Source organism: Leptodactylus fuscus, chromosome 1 (genome assembly GCF_031893055.1).
Source record: "Leptodactylus fuscus isolate aLepFus1 chromosome 1, aLepFus1.hap2, whole genome shotgun sequence".
Taxonomy (NCBI): domain Eukaryota; kingdom Metazoa; phylum Chordata; class Amphibia; order Anura; family Leptodactylidae; genus Leptodactylus; species Leptodactylus fuscus.
In genome coordinates, this window is record NC_134265.1 from 213302094 (window position 1) to 213321124 (window position 19031).

The 19031-nt window shown below is 45.0% G+C and overlaps 1 protein-coding gene across 3 annotated transcripts in view; it reads left to right on the top strand.

Annotated features, from left to right (window-relative positions):
- The window catches only part of HMG20B (high mobility group 20B), a 362656-nt gene that overhangs the window by 225352 nt on the left and 118273 nt on the right, over positions 1 to 19031 (top strand). For 2 of the 3 annotated variants that reach the window (XM_075283656.1, XM_075283657.1), the window contains exon 7: positions 7327 to 7405. The exons of the other annotated variant lie outside the window; for it this stretch is intronic. In XM_075283656.1, coding sequence (XP_075139757.1) covers positions 7327 to 7405 — 79 coding nt within the window. The remainder of the gene's footprint in view (positions 1 to 7326; positions 7406 to 19031) is intronic. 3 annotated transcript variants of the gene reach the window in all.

The window sequence follows — 19031 nt, forward strand, 5'->3', positions numbered from 1 at the left end:
AGCATCTAGTAATGTGAGGACAAAAAAACCCCAAATCACCATATCGTTATAACAAACATGGCTGCGGCAGGAAGGGAATATATAAGCTGAGCGAATGAATATCAGGGGACACCCCAGATTTAGAGCTTACAAGGGAAAATACACCAGAAGTGACCCCTAGAGTGACTCTCCCAATCATAGGAGCTACTGGGACATAGTAGGGAATTTGGTGTTTGCAATGTCCTCGGCACCACTTACATATTCACTTTTCACTATCTGCTGTGCATTCCTGTCTGCAATACTAATGTTCACTACACCCACTGGTAAATTCTTTCAGGGGTGCAGTTTTCAAAATGGGTCACTATTTGGGAATTCCACTTTTCTGGTATCTTACAGGCTCATGACAAACATGACATGGCGTCCAGATTCCAAACATCTAAATCTCCAAAATCCGAATAGCGCTCTTTCCATTCCAAGCCCCACCATGTACCCATACAGCAGATTACGGCCACATATGGGGTATTTCCGCGTTCATGAGCAATTGTTTAACAAACTGTGGGGGGGCTTTTTTCCTTTAACCCCTTGTGAAAATGAAAACTTTGTGGATAAAGGGACATTTCAGTAATTTTTTGCTTACACATCCCAAGGTTAGTAAAATCTGTGAAACGGCTATAGGGTCAAAATGTTCAATCTATCCCTTGATGAATTCTGTGAGGGGTTTAGTTTCCAAAATGGGGTCACTTTTGGGGAGTTTCCTGTTTTGGTACTCTAGGGGCTCTGCAAATGAGACAAGGCACCTAAAACTATTCCAGCACAATCTGCTTTTCATACCCCCAGTGCCGCTCCTTCCCTTTCCAGGCACTGCCGTCTGCTAAAAAATCAGTTTACACCCACATGTGGGGTATTTCTATGCTCAGGTGAAATTGCATAACAAACTGTCAGATGCATTTTCTCCTTTAACCCTTTGTGAATGTGTTAATTTTAGGTCTGAATAAATGTACTAGTGAAAAAAAATGAAATGTCTAAATTTCACCTCCATATTATTTTTATTCTTATGAAATGCTTAAAAGGTTAACAAACATCCCAAATGCTGTTTTGAATAATTTGAGGGATGCAGTTTTGAAAATGGGGTGATTTGGGGGGTTTCTATTATACAGTCCTTTATAATTCCTTTCAGAACTGAAGTGGTCCCTAAAAAATTAGTTTGGAGAATTTTCTTGTAATTCTGGAAAATCGCTGTTCCACTTGTAAGCCTTGTAATGTCCAAAATAAATTAAAAGACAATCAAAAGATGATGCCAATATAAAGCAGAGATATGGTAGATAATATTTATTCATGTATTTGGGTGGTATAACTATCTGACTGAAAAGCAGAGAATTTCACATTTTGAAAATTGCAATTTTTTCCAAATTTCCATCAAATTTCCCATTTTTTTAATAAGTAAATCCAAAAATATTGATCAATGTTTACCACTAACATGGAGTATAATGTGTTACGAAAAAATAATCTGAAAATCACTTGTGTAAGTTATAGTGTCTCAAAGTTATTGCCATTTAAAGTGATACATGTCAGTTTTGAAAAAAGAGGCCTGGTCCTTAAGGCACTTTTGGGCTTTGTCCTTAAGCGGTTAATAAACATATAAACTGTAGAGGACCCCACTGGTGACTCTGACCCAGTCTGAGTACTTACCATTAACAAGCACCCTCTGTTTCATATCTCTGAGCCAATTTTGAACCCACATGCATATGTTTTCCCCTAGTCCCAGCATTCTCATTTTGAATACCAACCTTTTATGTGGTACAGTGTTAAAAGTCTTTGGAACGTCTAGATACACCATGTCTACCACATTACCCATGTCCAGTGTAGAATTGACTTCTTGATACAAGTTGATCTGATTAGTTTGACAGGACCGATTCGTTATTAACCCATGCTGATTGGGTGTTATAAGATTATTTATATTGAGATAGTCCAGGATAGCATCTCTTAGAAAACCCACCACAGAGCTCAAACTTACTGGCCTATAGTTTCCAGGCTCACTTTTAGACCACTTTTTGAATATTGGCACCATATTTGCTATGCATCAGTCCTGTGGAGCAGTTATTATGGAATCCTTAAATATTAGCTTTAACCCTTTCACTGCCAAGGGTCTCTGGAAATTTTGCACCTCCAGTAGCCAGAGTAATTTTCACAGTTTTGAGATGGACAAATCAAACCTAAATTGCAACATTAAAAAACATCCAACCCCCCATACCTTTATATTTTCTTAAAGTAGACACCTGCAGCATTGTCTCAATGCCACTTGGTACTATATATGAACAGGCACCTTCATGGAATTTTGATTTAAAGTGAATGTTTTATGAAAAAATGCAAATAAATGTATATTAGTTGCTAAAAGCGGAAAACAAAAAAAAAATTAAATGCACCAAACCTCCTAAAAATAAGAGTTCAACATGTGTAGAGTTCATTCATATCACTATGGCCTACACCCGCATGCACGAGTCTTCAGAAAATTACCAGAAGTGGAAGGAACAAAAATCTGCTTTGAAGCTGGAAATGTTAAAAAAGTATCATCCTATAAAATGTAGTGATTACACACCATGAAAAGTAAGTGGACCCCTAACCCGTATCTATTTCTTGAAAGTAGACAACCTGAAGATTACAAATGTCTTAATGGATCATCAATAGCCACATCCACCTTCATACAACTTTGTGACAAACAAAAATAATTTTTTGAAAAAATGCGTAAAACACATATTTGCACCTAAAACTCATGTTCAATCTCAGATTCATATACAAAATACATTTAAAATAATGGCTTAAGGTGTAGACAATGTGTATATGTATTATATGTACCGCAAACATCAACTACAACAAGAGCTCAGACTCCCAAAAACCTTAATACAGGCAGGATTTTGCTGTTATTTACTAATATATGTTAAAAATCTATACTGCACCTTGCAAACTGTGACTGATACCAAAATCTAACTTTTTCAAGAATACACAGCATACCGTATATAAAAACGCAATTTAATAGTTTATATATACAACCATCTTCATGCAAAGTTGTGACAAACAGAGATTGCTAGCAAAAATTGGACACAAATTAAAATTTGCCACTAAAGTGCGGATCAAGCAATCCCTTTCTGCAAACAAAATGTACTTTCCAAAAAACTGCAAGATATTAGGAGTTAAAGAGGCGGGTGTTAAAGAAAATCCAAAATCCAGATTCTCCTGCCAATCAGAGCGCATACTATACATTTGTCTCTGATTGTCACATACAGGGATAAAGTAATTCCCCCCTGAGCTTTACTAGTGGGGTATTCTTATGTTATACCTCCTGAATATAACCAGGAAGTTTATTGGCGCTGTGACCCAGACGTTTACCATTGTCCAGGTCACAGCGCCAAAAAAAAGTCGCACGAAACACGTACACAACATACACACAAAGTCATGAATAAAGTTTACATTTCATCCAACCCCTGTCCTGTCTATACCTGAGCTTTCTACAGTATCTAGATTTTTATTTTTATTTTCTGGCAATGTGGCCATATGAGGGCTTGGTGTTTGCGGTATTAGATGTACTTTTCAATGCCACCATTTTGGGGTGCCTGTAACCTATTGACTACATTTTATTAACTCTTTCTGGGTGGGATGTAAAAGGAAACATCAATTCTGGTATTGCTTTTTAGCATTTATTTTTTTTCCCGTGCAGCGTACAGCATAAGTAACATGTTATCCTTATTCTGTGGGTCGGGAAGGTTACGGCGATACCTCATTTATATTATTTTTTAATGCGTTGCTATTTGTACAGCATAAAATTCTATTTAGGGAAAAAAATCAATTATTTTTGCATCGCCATCTTCTGAAAGGCATAACATTTTTATTTTTCGCTAGACAGAGCTGGTTGAGGGCTTATTTTTTTTTTTGCGGGATGACCTGCTTTTTATTGGTACCATTTTGGTTTTTATCTGACCATTTGATTACTTTTTATTGAACATTTTGTAAGGGAAAGGTGGTGAATAATGATTATCTTGTGTGGTTTTCTACGTTTTTTTTATGACGTTCGCCGTTCGGGTTAAATAATGTTTTAATTTTATTGTTCAGGTTATTACGGACGCAGTGATACCAAATATGTAATGTTTTTTTTCTATTTTTCTTTATCTTTATTTTACATAATAAAACATTTTATATGGGGAAAAAATGATTTTTGGGACTTTATTTATTTCTAATGTATTTTAAACTTAGTTAAACTTTTTTATTTTTACTTTTTTTTTTCTATCCCCATGGGGGATTGAAGCAGTGATGACAGTTTCCTTTTGGGCAGGATCAACCAGGTACGAGGAGGGGGGTAAGTGATGGGGCAGACCTGGGGTCACTGATCAGACGAACATTGGCACCCCCGAAATCGGCGGGGGTGGGGTGGGGGTTGGCGGGGCGATCAGCACCATTGTATACTGAAACCCCGGCATCTCAGGGGTTAACACCCACGATCGGACCCGGTTCTGACCGCGGGTGTTACAGGGCCGTAAAATACGGCTGACACCCGCAGGGCATGGTGCGCAAACAGGTTCTGCGTGCACACCTTGCAGCCGCCGTACATGCAGCGCCGCACTATTACGGCGGATGTCGGGAAGGGGTTAAAGATGAGATTCTCCTCTTTAAAATGCATTTTAAAGTATCAAGATATGTTGATACAGTCCAGAGTTATTGGCCTTAGTAGGGAGGACGTAGTAGCTATGTCCTCCGCTACTAATGTGCCACCTTGGGAGGACGTAGAGCTACGTGCTTGATAGTGAAAGGGTTAAGGGTCTGCCTATCACCATAATTACCTTTATTTATTTTTTTTGTTTACATTTGTTTTTTTAAATGAAAAGTTGGGCTTTTAAACTTTTTATTATTTTATTCTTTACCTTTCCCACAAGGGAATATTCATTGTATTTCAGCACATCGAGCATAGGTTCCCTATGTGTTATGAAAAGCGGAAGTCAGGAGGTTGCTGCTGGCCTTCTGGCTGCCATGACAACCCTTTTGTTCTGCAATTTCGTCATGGGAGATCTGAGGGTTGGTTGCGGAGCGATCTTAACCCCCATACTCCCCGGATGCGGTGATCGCTATTGATCATGGCATCCAAGGGGTTAATCTGCTAGCGTCAGAGTATTTTCTGACTATGAGGAGCATGGAGAGTAAATATATAGATAAATATTGGTGGAGAGCTAAAAAAAGACGGTCATATACTGGTGGGTGGCCAAAAAAGGGGGTCATATTTTTTTTCGGGGGGGGGGGGGGGGGGTCATATATTGTGGGGGGGGGGGGAGACAAAAAAAATGGGATCATATACCTTGGGAAGGCCAAAAGGGAGGAGTCATATTCTGTGTGGGTACCAAATAAGGGTGTTCATGTACCATAGGAGGGTAACAAAAAAGGGGGTTGTGTACTGTGAGGAGGCCAACAAAGTGGGCAGTGTACTTTGCAATGTACACTATCCCCAAATAGGGGGATATTTTGTTCTTCAAATGGGGGGCTGTCCTACAATTTTAATTTAGGGATCCCATCACACATCCAAATATAGCTAGGTTGGGTACCAGTATTTTTTTATTTTATTTTTTATTTTGGGTGAAGGGGGCACCTTTTCATAGAGCTAGGTTAACCCCTGCATGCAACCCTCATTCTCTGAACTGCATTACCTACACTCAAAACATAAAACTCTTCATCTTGCCTTTTCAGGGCAAATAACACCTTTGCTGTATATAGTATATCGCAATATATGGATTAGTTAACTGCTAGAGTGTGCTTTGAGTCCATTGTGAGAAAACCACATTACAAATGTGTGTTTTGTGTTGTATCAGTTCTTAAGTCAAACCACATAGATAAGGTATAATTGAAAGATTTGCATCTGTTCTGTGTTTTTGAACTGCTGCTGGTTTTGAAATGTAAATTAGCTGTAGGCGACTTGGCCTACCTGTGACCACTCCTCTTACCTTCCACTCACCACCCGTGAGTACCAGGGTTCGTAGGATAACATGAAATGAGCTTTATAAATTTTATATATTTGTTAACCCAAATGGATTGGTACTAGCCTCCACCATGCACTTCGGAGGTGTCAGTGAGCACCCTCTGCTGTTCTCTGTGTGTGAGAGCAGAGAGGCTGATGCTGCTAATGACTAGGGTTGAGCGATCGGAATCGGAAAAGATCGGATTCAGATTGGCGATCGAGAAAATTTCATGATCGCGATCAGAATTCCGATCCCGATCTTTTCGGGCGGGATCAAGATCGGGGCTTATTTCCCACAATGTTTGGCTACTGGCCAATCATTGTGGGAAAAACTTAGCACCCATAGGAATGAATGTAAGCGTCCGGCCGCTTAACTCCTTGCGTGCTGGCTGCGTCCATTCATTCCTATGGATTTACCACAGCCTGCCACTCTTCTGCTTCGTCCTTGTTTTACCGTGTACTCAGCTGAATATACCGTAAAACAGGGACGAAGCAGAAGAGTGGCAGGCTGCGGTAAATCACTGTGTGTTGCGCTGCTGTGAGGACGACGAGGCAAGTTCACGAGTAGATAGATACTACTGTACATTGACTTGTCTATCTACTAGACAAGTCAATGTACAGTAAAATCTATCTACTCATGAACTTCGCTCAACTTACCTGCTCAGAAGTGCTGCGGCTGCCCTCTGCTGGTCCGGTCCTCTGTCCTTCATGTGGCTTCAGAGCACCCTGCGCCCCGTCCCCATCTACCTAGACTAGTATTATAGAGAAGGAGAGTGTGGGCGGGTACTGGGAGGGGAGACATGAGTGATGCCTGGGATGCATTGGGATCGGGTTCGAATGGAAAATGATCGGAAATTGGATTTTAAAAACGTTCCTGAAATTTCAAGATCGGCTCAACCCTACTAATGACTCATCTCTTACTTACTTACTTACTTACTTATGGTAGAGTTGGAAGGGACCTCAAGGGCCATCGGGTCCAACCCCCTGCGAGTGCAGGTTTTCCTAAATCATCCCAGCTATATGTTTATCCAGATTCCGCTTGAAGATTTCCATTGATGGAGCGCCCACCACCTCCCGTGGCAGCCTATTCCACTCTCTCACTACCCTCACTGTCAGAAAGTTTTTCCTAATGTCTAATCTGTATCTCTTTCCCTTTAGTTTCATCCCATTGCTTCTTGTACTTCCTTGTGCTAATGAGAATAGGGTAGATCCCTCTGCACTGTGACTATCTCTCTGTATCACAGCACTAAAATGCCATTTTTTACAGTTCATGGGATTCTTGAAGGTGTTGAGGATCATATATTGAAGCTCTTTTGACAAAAGTTTTACCTAAACCATAATATGTATCTTTTCAGGCTGGAGAGTCTCAGAGTGACATTTTTTCAACTTTTGATGTACCAATTTTTACAGAAGAGTTCTTGGATCAAAACAAAGGTGACTATGCACTTACTTTATCTATATGACTTTGAACGCTGAATATTTTAAAGGCTACACATTTCTGGAAAGCATGACATTTTTTCTAATATGTTACTTATTATTTCCACTCAAAAGTTGATATACTGCTGACAAAACGGAAGTAAAGTGATAATCCAACATGACATATACCTATAGACTGTATGACGCCGAAAGTGTTGCATATCACAAGTACAAATTACATATGTTGTCTCTTCCCTTTACTCTCCTTATTTCAGTGTTTTGTTTTTTGTTTTTTTTCCTCCTCTGGGTCTTCACTTAGTTTGGCATGTGTGTATCACTACAAATATTATTCAGTGGTATTGTATGAAGCATGATTCACAGACTGGATGATAATTCTAAAATATAACCTTTATTAATAATTTTCTAAAAACCCAATTCCATAAAATGCATCATATTCCGGCCCAAAGGTAATTCATGTGTGTGCTGGTATATATGTGCTTCTTGAAATTCCTCCTCCTTCACAATCGCTAGATCTACTGAGATACCAATAAGCAACAACTGATGAACACTAGTCTCAGTTTAGTATCGGTTCAATAGTGCCTGGAGGAATTACCCTTCAATTGAAAGGCCACATTGTACTCAGCACACCAACCATGCCAGTATAACCCCCTGTTAGTTGGCCAAGAATGAGAACGTACCCAGGGAAGGGCTCAATTGTACCCCCAACCCTAACAATTACTAAAAGATAGTGCTGGGCATAATCACACCCAGATATCCGTAACCACATAGATTGACAATGATTCTATAAATGTCTATAAGGAGAATAACCTCATACTCCAACTCAAGATCTGCACACTGTCGTCCTCAACCACCCTTCGTATACAATTCTTCCTATTGCACCTGGATAGGTAGAAGCGATAATAACCACCAACCTAAATTTATACAATGGATTTTATTAGAGGGGTTAAGGAGTGGATAAGTGGCAAGCAGATCTACATTAGATATAGGCTCCTATTTAGATCAAACGCTAACCTCAAGGACAGAGAGCTAATGATAATACAGCTCCAACCCAATCTACAACATGCAGCTTAAAGATATCATCAGCTGCTGTATAGAGGTAGCGGTAACTATGGCCAGGAGCCCGCTGACTCATGGCCCCAGCATACCGATATCAATATAGCCTTGCTGCTAGCGCAGCTCCGATATGCACTGAATGTCACTATGCTAATCTGGCTCTTGTTCAACTCGTTTCACCTGCTATAACACAGGTTCATCAGAGCAGATTCATTCCCTACTCATCCTGTTGTGCTCTATGTAATCTCCCCAGCACTAACAAGTTTGCAGTAACAACCTGAAGCATTGATGGTATGCCCCAGTATTTAAATTAGCTGATATCGAGCCTGTGCATTCGTGAACTTAAATAATGTGTTGAGGCTCTGCCCCCTTTCGATGACACGGCCGGTGGACAACCAATCACTACACTCTAACAGTCCTGCCTATCAACCTCCCCTAGAGGCGTGCCTTGATGTCTTTAGAGCTAATTGAAGTACTATCGCTTCTATCTATCCAGGTGCAAGAGGTCTATACAATTGTATGGGTTATACGAGGGGTGGTTGCAGGGCCCCCACACCCTCAGGGGCCCCATAGTTTCCCTACCATTAGGACTAGATTGGCAGCAGAGAAATCATCACCAGCTGCAGATCGCTTCTTGTAAAAGTTTCCCCACACTTAGCAGCTTCCTGTGCAGCCCCTCCTCCTCAGCATCGGAGTGTGAGGGGAGAAGTCCTGAGCAATGTCAGTGCTTTCTATACTGCTAGGCAGAGCTGCACAGAAGTTTCCTCCCATGTCCTGTGCACCCAGCAATTCAGCCAAATGTAAGTATATTTTTTGGTAAAATCTGTATACAGTGTTGGCCAAAAGTATTGGCACTAGAGAAGAGCGAACAGTGTTCTATCGAACACATGTTCGATCGGATATTAGGCTGTTCGCCATGTTCGAATCGAATCGAACACCGCGTGGTAAAGTGCGCCATTACTCGATTCCCCTCCCACCTTCCCTGGTGCCTTTTTTGCTCCAATAACAGCGCAGGGTATGTGACCTCTGATTTAAAAGAACAGCGCCGCCCAGGTTCGCGTCATTCTGAGCTTGCAATTCACCGGGGACAGAGGTTTCCGTCCATTTAGCTAGGGCTTAGATTCTGGTAGGCAGTGGTAGAATAGGATAGGAAGCAGACGATAACCAACAGCTCTTGTAAGAGCTAAATTCCAGGGAGAAGCTTGTCAGTGTAACGTGGCACTGACGGGCTCAATCGCCACAACCCAGTTTTCCCAGGATCCTGAATGGAATACACTGACAGTGTATTCCCGTATACCCTATATATACACCCCCGATCCACGTTCAAACGGTGTGCCCCCCCACCTTCACCCCAGAAATACACTGGAAGTCCCCTAGCAATAGAATTGGGGCTATATACACCCACTATTTTTGCTACTGCCATATAGTGCCATTGTCTGACTGGGAATTCAAAGAATATATTGGGGTTACAAATACCCTCAAGTCTTGCCACTGCCATATAGTGCCAGTTTCTGACTGGGAATTCAAAGAATATATTGGGGTTACAAATACCCTCAAGTCTTGCTACTGCCATATAGTACCAGTTTCTGACTGGGAATTCAAAGAATATATAGGGGTTACAAATACCCTCAAGTCTTGCCACTGCCATATAGTGTCAGTTTCTGACTGGGAATTCAAAGAATATATTGGGGTCACAAATACCCTCAAGTCTTGCCACTGCCATATAGTGCCAGTTTCTGACTGGGAATTCAAAGAATATATTGGGGTTACAAATACCCTCAAGTCTTGCTACTGCCATATAGTGCCAGTTTCTGACTGGGAATTCAAAGAATATATTGGGGTTACAAATACCCTCAAGTCTTGCTACTGCCATATAGTGCCAGTTTCTGACTGGGAATTCAAAGAATATATTGGGGTTACAAATACCCTCAAGTCTTGCCACTGCCATATAGTGCCAGTTTCTGACTGGGAATTCAAAGAATATATTGGGGTTACAAATACCCTCAAGTCTTGCTACTGCCATATAGTGCCAGTTTCTGACTGGGAATTCAACAAATATATAGGGGTTACAAATACCCTCAAGTCTTGCCACTGCCATATAGTGCCAGTTTCTGACTGGGAATTCAAAGAATATATTGGGGTTACAAATACCCTCAAGTCTTGCCACTGCCATATAGTGCCAGTTTCTGACTGGGAATTCAAAGAATATATTGGGGTTACAAATACCCTCAAGTCTTGTTACTGCCATATAGTGCCAGTTTCTGACTGGGAATTCAAAGAATATATTGGGGTTACAAATACCCTCAAGTCTTGCTACTGCCATATAGTGCCAGTTTCTGACTGGGAATTCAACAAATATATAGGGGTTACAAATACCCTCAAGTCTTGCCACTGCCATATAGTGCCAGTTTCTGACTGGGAATTCAAAGAATATATAGGGGTTACAGATATCCTCAAGTCTTGCCACTGCCATATAGTGCCAGTTTCTAACTGGGAATTCAAAGAATATATAGGGGTTACAAATACCCTCAAGTCTTGCCACTGCCATATAGTGCCAGTTTCTGACTGGGAATTCAAAGAATATATAGCGGTTACAAATACCCTCAAGTCTTGCCACTGCCATATAGTGCCAGTTTCTGACTGGGAATTCAAAGAATATATTGGGGTTACAAATACCCTCAAGTCTTGTTACTGCCATATAGTGCCAGTTTCTGACTGGGAATTCAAAGAATATATTGGGGTTACAAATACCCTCAAGTCTTGCTACTGCCATATAGTGCCAGTTTCTGACTGGGAATTCAACAAATATATAGGGGTTACAAATACCCTCAAGTCTTGCCACTGCCATATAGTGCCAGTTTCTGACTGGGAATTCAAAGAATATATAGGGGTTACAGATATCCTCAAGTCTTGCCACTGCCATATAGTGCCAGTTTCTAACTGGGAATTCAAAGAATATATAGGGGTTACAAATACCCTCAAGTCTTGCCACTGCCATATAGTGCCAGTTTCTGACTGGGAATTCAAAGAATATATTGGGGTTACAAATACCCTCAAGTCTTGCTACTGCCATATAGTGCCAGTTTCTGACTGGGAATTCAAAGAATATATTGGGGTTACAAATACCCTCAAGTCTTGCCACTGCCATATAGTGCCAGTTTCTGACTGGGAATTCAAAGAATATATTGGGGTTACAAATACCCTCAAGTCTTGCTACTGCCATATAGTGCCAGTTTCTGATTGGGAATTCAAAGAATATATTGGGGTTACAAATACCCTCAAGTCTTGCTACTGCCATATAGTGTCATTTTCTGCCTGGGAATTCAAAATGCGCAAGGCTCCCGGAAAGGGACGTGGACGAGGCCGTGGGCGAGGTCGGGGGAATGGTTCTGGGGAGCAAGGTAGCGGTGAAGCCACAGGGCGTCCCGTGCCTATTCCTGTGGGGCAGCAAGCATTGCGCCGCTCCACAGTGCCAGGGTTGCTTGCCACATTAACTAAACTGCAGGGTACAAACCTTAGTAGGCCCGAGAACCAGGAACAGGTCTTGCAATGGCTGTCGGATAACGCTTACAGCACATTGTCCACCAGCCAGTCAGCCTCTGCCTCCTCTCCTCCTATTACCCAACAGTCTTGTCCTCCTTCCTTCCAAAATTCCCAATCTTCCCAGAACAATAACCCCAACTGTCCCTGCTCCCCAGAGCTGTTCTCCGCTCCTTTTATTGTCCCTCAACCTGCCCCTCCATTTCGCGATTCCACGGACCTAACAGACGAGCATCTGTGTCCAGATGCTCAAACACTAGAGTCTCCTCCATCTCCGTTCGATTTAGTGGTGGATGACCAGCAACTCACCCTCATCGACGACGATGAGACGCAGTTGCCGTCAGGGCAGCCAGTTGACATGCGCATTGTGCGGGAGGAGGAGATGAGACAGGAGTTGGAAGAGGAAGTGGTGGATGATGAGGACACTGACCCGACCTGGACAGGGGGGATGTCAAGCGGGGAAAGTAGTGTGGATGTTGAGGCAGGTGCAGCACCAAAAAGGGTAGCTAGAGGCAGAGGCAGAGGTCAGCAGCTTAGGCGAAGCCAGGCCACACCCGGAATCTCCCAAGATGTTCCAGTTCGTTTCCAGCCCCGAAAAACTCCCACCTCGAGGGAACGTTTCTCGAAGGTGTGGAGTTTTTTCAAGGAATGTGCCGAGGACAGATATAGTGTTGTCTGCACAATTTGCCTCTCGAAATTGATTAGGGGCTCTGAGAAGAGCAACCTATCCACCACTTCAATGCGCCGTCATTTGGTATCCAAGCACTGGAATCAGTGGCAGGCAGCAATGGCAGGACAAAGGCTGCCCGCCGTTCACGCCACTGCCTCTGCCTCTGCCACTGCCACTGCTCACAGTGCTGGCGATGCACTCCAGAGGACGAGCCAGGACACCACTTCATCTGCCTCCGCCAGTTTGTTGACTTCTTCCTCATCCTCCCCTGTTCCTGTCTTATCTCCTTCTCCTGCACCATCAAAGGCACCATCAGGCGCTTCTTTACAACAACCCACCATCTCTCAGACATTGGAGCGGCGGCAGAAATACACCGCTAACCACCCACACGCGCAAGCCTTGAACGTCAACATCGCTAAACTGCTGGCCCAGGAGATGTTGGCGATCTGGCTTGTTGAAACTCCCGCCTTCCTGGACCTGATGGCAACTGCGGCACCTCGCTATGCCGTCCCTAGCCGTCACTACTTCTCCCGGTGTGCCGTCCCCGCCTTGCACCAGCACGTGTCACTCAACATCAGGCGGGCCCTTAGTTCCGCGCTTTGCACAAAGGTCCACTTGACCACCGACGCGTGGACAAGTGCATGCAGACAGGGACGCTACATTTCACTGACGGCACACTGGGTGAATGTAGTTGAGGCTGGGACTGCTTCCCAAACTGGCCCGGTGTACCTCGTCTCCCCGCCTAACATTCCTGGCAGGGACACGAGAAGAACACCCTCCTCCTCCTCCACCGCCTCCGCCACCGCCTCCTCCTCTGCTACCGCCTCCTCCTCCGCTTTTAGATTAACCCCAGCTACGAGTTGGAAACGTTGCAGCACTGGCGTTGGTAGACGTCAGCAGGCCGTGCTGAAGCTGATCAGCTTGGTGGACAGACAGCACACTGCCTCCGAGGTGAGGGATGCCCTCCTCGATGAGACGGCAATATGGTTTGAGCCGCTGCACCTGGGCCCAGGCATGGTCGTTTGTGATAACGGCCGGAACCTGGTAGCATCTCTGGAGCTTGCCGGACTCCAACATGTTCCATGCCTGGCCCACGTCTTCAACCTAGTGATGCAACGTTTCCTAAAGAGCTACCCCAATGTTCCGGAGCTACTGGTGAAAGTGTGGCGCATGTGCGCCCACTTTCGCAAGTCGACAGTAGCCGCTGCTAGCTTAAAATCTCTCCAGCAAGCCTGCATGTGCCACAACACCGGCTTTTGTGCGACGTACCCACACGCTGGAACTCAACGTTTCAGATGTTGAGTAGAGTGGTTGAGCAGCAGAGACCTTTGATGGAATACCAGCTACAAAACCCTAGGGTGCCACAAAGTCAGCTGCCTCATTTTCTCATCCATGAGTGGCCATGGATGAGAGACCTTTGTGACATCCTACGGGTGTTTGAGGAGTCCACAAGGAGGGTGAGCTCTGAAGATGCGATGGTGAGCCTTACAATCCCTCTCTTGTGTGTTCTGAGAGAATCCCTGATTGACATCAGGGATAACTCAGATCACACAGAGGAGTCAGGGATAGCATCCGATCCGTCACAGCTGGAGACTAGGTCCACACATCTGTCCGCTTCATCGCGTTTAATGGAGGAAGAGGAGGAGGAGGAGGAGGAAGAAGAGCTGTCCCATGATGTGATGGTGATACAGCAGGCTTCCGGGCAACTTCGAATCGTCCCATTGTTGCAGCGCGGATGGGTAGAAATGGAGTATGAGGAGGAAATGGAGATTGAACTTTCCGGTGGGGCCAGAGGAGTCATGCCAACTAACACTGTGGCAGACATGGCTGAGTTCATGTTGGGGTGCTTTACAACCGACAAGCGTATTGTCAAAATCATGGAGGACAATCAGTACTGGATCTTTGCTATCCTTGACCCCCGGTATAAAAACAACATCTCCTCTTTTATTCCGGTAGTGGGGAGGGCCAATCGCATCAATACTTGCCACAAGCAATTGGTGCAGAATATGATGGAGATGTTTCCAGCATGTGACGTTGGCGGCAGGGAGGGCAGTTCCTCCAGTAGGCGACCAAGTTCTCACCGGTCCACACAATCAAGGGGCACACTGTCTAAGGTTTGGGACACCTTGATGGCACCCCCTCGCCAAAGTGCCGCCACTGAGGGTCCTAGTGTCACCAGGCGTGAGAAGTATAGGCGCATGTTGCGGGAATACCTTTCCGACCACAGCCCTGTCTTCTCCGATCCCTCTGCGCCCTACACGTATTGGGTGTCGAAGTTGGACCTGTGGCTTGAACTTGCCCTATATGCCTTGGAGGTGCTGTCCTGTCCTGCCACCAGCGTCCTATCTGAGAGGGTGTTCAGTGCAGCCGGTGGCATCATCACTGACAAGCGCACCCGTCTGTCAGCTGAGAGTGCCGACCGGCTCACTTTGATAAAAATGAACCACCACTGGATAGAGCCTTCATTTTCGTGCCCACCTGTGTAAAGCACCCCAACATGAAACTCCATGTTGTGCTCAACCTCTTCAATTCCTCCGCATCCTCATACTCATCCACCATAAGCGTTGCACAATTCTGCTACTACTAGGCTCCCTCCACCCTGATATCCCAAAACTCTGCTGGTTAGAGGCTCCCTCCACCCTGATTTCACACAACTCTGCTGGTTAGAGGCTCCCTCCACCCTAATTTCCCACAACTCTGCTGGTTAGAGGCTCCCTCCACCCTGATTTCCCACAACTCTGCTGGTTAGAGGCTCCCTCCACCCTGATTTCCCACAACTCTGCTGGTTAGAGGCTCCCTCCACCCTGATTTCCCACAACTCTGCTGGTTAGAGGCTCCTTCCACCCTGATTTCCCACAACTCTGCTGGTTAGAGGCTCCCTCCACCCTGATTTCCCCCAACTCTGCTGGTTAGAGGCTCCCTCCACCCTGATTTCCCACAACTCTGCTGGTTAGAGGCTCCCTCCACCCTGATTTCCCACAACTCTGCTGGTTAGAGGCTCCCTCCACCCTGATTTCCCACAACTCTGCTGGTTAGAGGCTCCCTCCACCCTGATTTCCCACAACTCTGCTGGTTAGAGGCTCCCTCCACCCTGCTTTCCCTCAACTCTGCTGGTTAGAGGCTCCCTCCACCCTGATTTCCCACAACTCTGCTGGTTAGAGGCTCCCTCCACCCTGATTTCCCACAACTCTGCTGGTTAGAGGCTCCCTCCACCCTGATTTCCCACAACTCTGCTGGTTAGAGGCTCCTTCCACCATGAATTTCCCCAAACTGTGCTGGTTAGAGGCTCCCTCCACCATGAATTTCCCCAAACTGTGCTGGTTAGAGGCTCCCTCCACCATGAATTTCCCCAAACTGGGCTGGTTAGAGGCTCCTTCCACCATGAATTTCCCCCAAACTTGGCTGGTTAGAGGCTCCTTCCACCATGAATTTCCCCAAACTGTGCTGGTTAGAGGCTCCCTCCACCATGAATTTCCCCAAACTGGGCTGGTTAGAGGCTCCTTCCACCATGAATTTCCCCAAACTGTGTTGGTTAGAGGCTCCCTCCACCATGAATTTCCCCAAACTGGGCTGGTTAGAGGCTCCTTCCACCATGAATTTCCCCAAACTGTGCTGGTTAGAGACTCCTTCCACCATGAATTTCACAAAACTGGGCTTGTTAGAGGCTCCCTCCACCATGAATTTCCCCAAACTGGGCTGGTTAGAGGCTCCTTCCACCATGAATTTCCCCAAACTGTGCTGGTTAGAGACTCCTTCCACCATGAATTTCACAAAACTGGGCTTGCTAGAGGCTCCCTCCACCATGAATTTCCCCAAACTGTGCTGGTTAGAGGCTCCCTCCACCATGAATTTCCCCAAACTGGGCTGGTTAGAGGCTCCTTCCACCATGAATGTCCCCAAACTGTGCTGGTTAGAGGCTCCCTCCACCATGAATTTCCCCAAACTGTGCTGGTTAGAGGCTCCCTCCACCATGAATTTCCCCAAACTGTGCTGGTTAGAGGCTCCCTCCACCATGAATTTCCCCAAACTGTGCTGGTTAGAGGCTCCCTCCTCCATGAATTTCCCCAAACTGTGCTGGTTAGAGGCTCCCTCCACCATGAATTTCCCCAAACTGTGCTGGTTAGAGGCTCCCTCCACCACGAATTTCCCCAAACTGGGCTGGTTAGAGGCTCCCTCCACCATGAATTTCCCCAAACTGTGCTGGTTAGAGGCTCCTTCCACCATGAATTTCCCCAAACTTGGCTGGTTAGAGGCTCCTTCCACCATGAATTTCCCCAAACTGTTCTGGTTAGAGGCTCCCTCCACCATGAATTTCCCCAAACTGTGCTGGTTAGAGGCTCCCTCCACCATGAATTTCCCCAAACTGGGCTGGTTACAGGCTCCTTCCACCATGAATTTCCCCAAACTGTGCTCGTTAGAGGCTCCCTCCACCATGAATTTCCCCAAACTGGGCTGGTTAGAGCCTCCCTCCACCATGAATTTCCCCAAACTGTGCTGGTTAGAGGCTCCCTCCACCATGAATTTCCCCAAACTGGGCTGGTTAGAGTCTCCTTCCACCATGAATTTTACAAAACTGGGCTGGTTAGAGGCTCCCTCCACCATGAATTTCCCCAAACTGTGCTGGTTAGAGGCTCCCTCCACCATGAATTTCCCCAAACTGTGCTGGTTAGAGGCTCCCTCCACCATGAATTTCACAAAACTGGGCTGGTTAGAGGCTCCTTCCACCATGAATTTTCCCAAACTCTGCTGGTTAGAGGCTCAATCCACCCTGATTTTCAAAAGCAATGTTGGTGCCAACCTCAACTCACTACAAGGGCCAAATTCACTGCTGGTGACAAGCTCTCCTCACTCCAAGGGCCAAATACACATGTTTCCAGGTATTTTCCCACTTTGATAGAGGTTTTTTTTTGAATGTGTAAAGTGTGTAGTTGTTAGGCTGTGATGTTGGGGTAATAGAGGGTCTTTGGTGTGTTAGTTGCCCCCAGACATGCTTCCCCTGCTGTCCCAGTGTCATTCCAGAGGTGTTGGCATCATTTCCTGTGGTGTCATAGTGGACTTGGTGACCCTCCTGAGACGGATTTGGGTTTCCCCCTTAACGAGTATATGTTCCCCATAGACTATAATGGGGTTCAAAACCTGTTCGAACACTCGAACAGTGAGCAGCTGTTCGAATCGAATTTCGAACCTCGAACATTTTAGTGTTCGCCCATCTCTAATTGGCACCCCTGCAATTCTGTCAGATAATACTCATTTTCTTCCAGAACATGATTGCAAGCACAAATTCTTTGGTATTAATATCTTCATTTATTTTTCTTGCAATGAAAAAACACAAAAGAAAATGAAAAAAAAAGTCAAATCATTGATCATTTTACACAAAACTCCAAAAATGGGCCAGACAAAGGTGTTGGCACCCTCACCCTAATACTTGGTAGCACAACCTTTAGACAAAATAACTGCGAAGAACCGCTTCCGGTAACCATCAATGAGTTTCTTACAATGCTCTGCTGGAATTTTAGATCATTCTTTGGCAAACTGCTCCAGGTCCCTGAGATTTGAAGGGTGCCATTTTGAGATCTCTCCACAGGTGTTCTATGGGATTCAGGTCTGGACTCATTGCTGGCCACTTTAGAAGTCTCCAGTGCTTTCTCTCAAACCATTTTCTAGTGCTTTTTGAAGTGTGTTTTGGGTCATTGTCCTGCTGGAAGACCCATGAGCTCTGAGGGAGACCCAGCTTTCTCACACTGGGCCCTACATTATGCTGCAAAATTCGTTGGTAGTCTTCAGACTTCATAATGCCATGCACACGGTCAAGCAGTCCAGTGCCAGAGGCAGCAAAGCAACCCCAAAACATCAGGGAACCTCCACCATGTTTGACTGTAGGGACCGTGAAGGCCTCTTTTTTTTTTCCCTGTAAACTCTATGTTGATGCCTTTTCCCAAAAAGCTCTACTTTTGTCTCATCTGACCAGAGAACATTCTTCCAAAACGTTTTTGGCTTTCTCAGGTAAGTTTTGGCAAACTCCAGCCTGGCTTTTTTATGTCATTCAGACGCCGACGGATAGTACGGGTCGACACTGTTGTACCTTCAGACTGCAGGGCAGCTTGAACTTGTTTGGATGTTAGTCGAGGTTCTTTATCCACCATCCGCACAATCTTGCGTTGAAATCTCTCGTCAATTTTTCTTTTCCATCCACATCTAAGGGGTTAGCCACAGTGCCATGGGCTTTAAACATCTTGATGACACTGCGCACGGTAGACACAGGAACATTCAGGTCTTTGGAGATGGACTTGTAGCCTTGAGATTGCTCATGCTTCCTCACAATTTTGCTTCTCAAGTCCTCAGACAGTTCTTTGGTGTTCT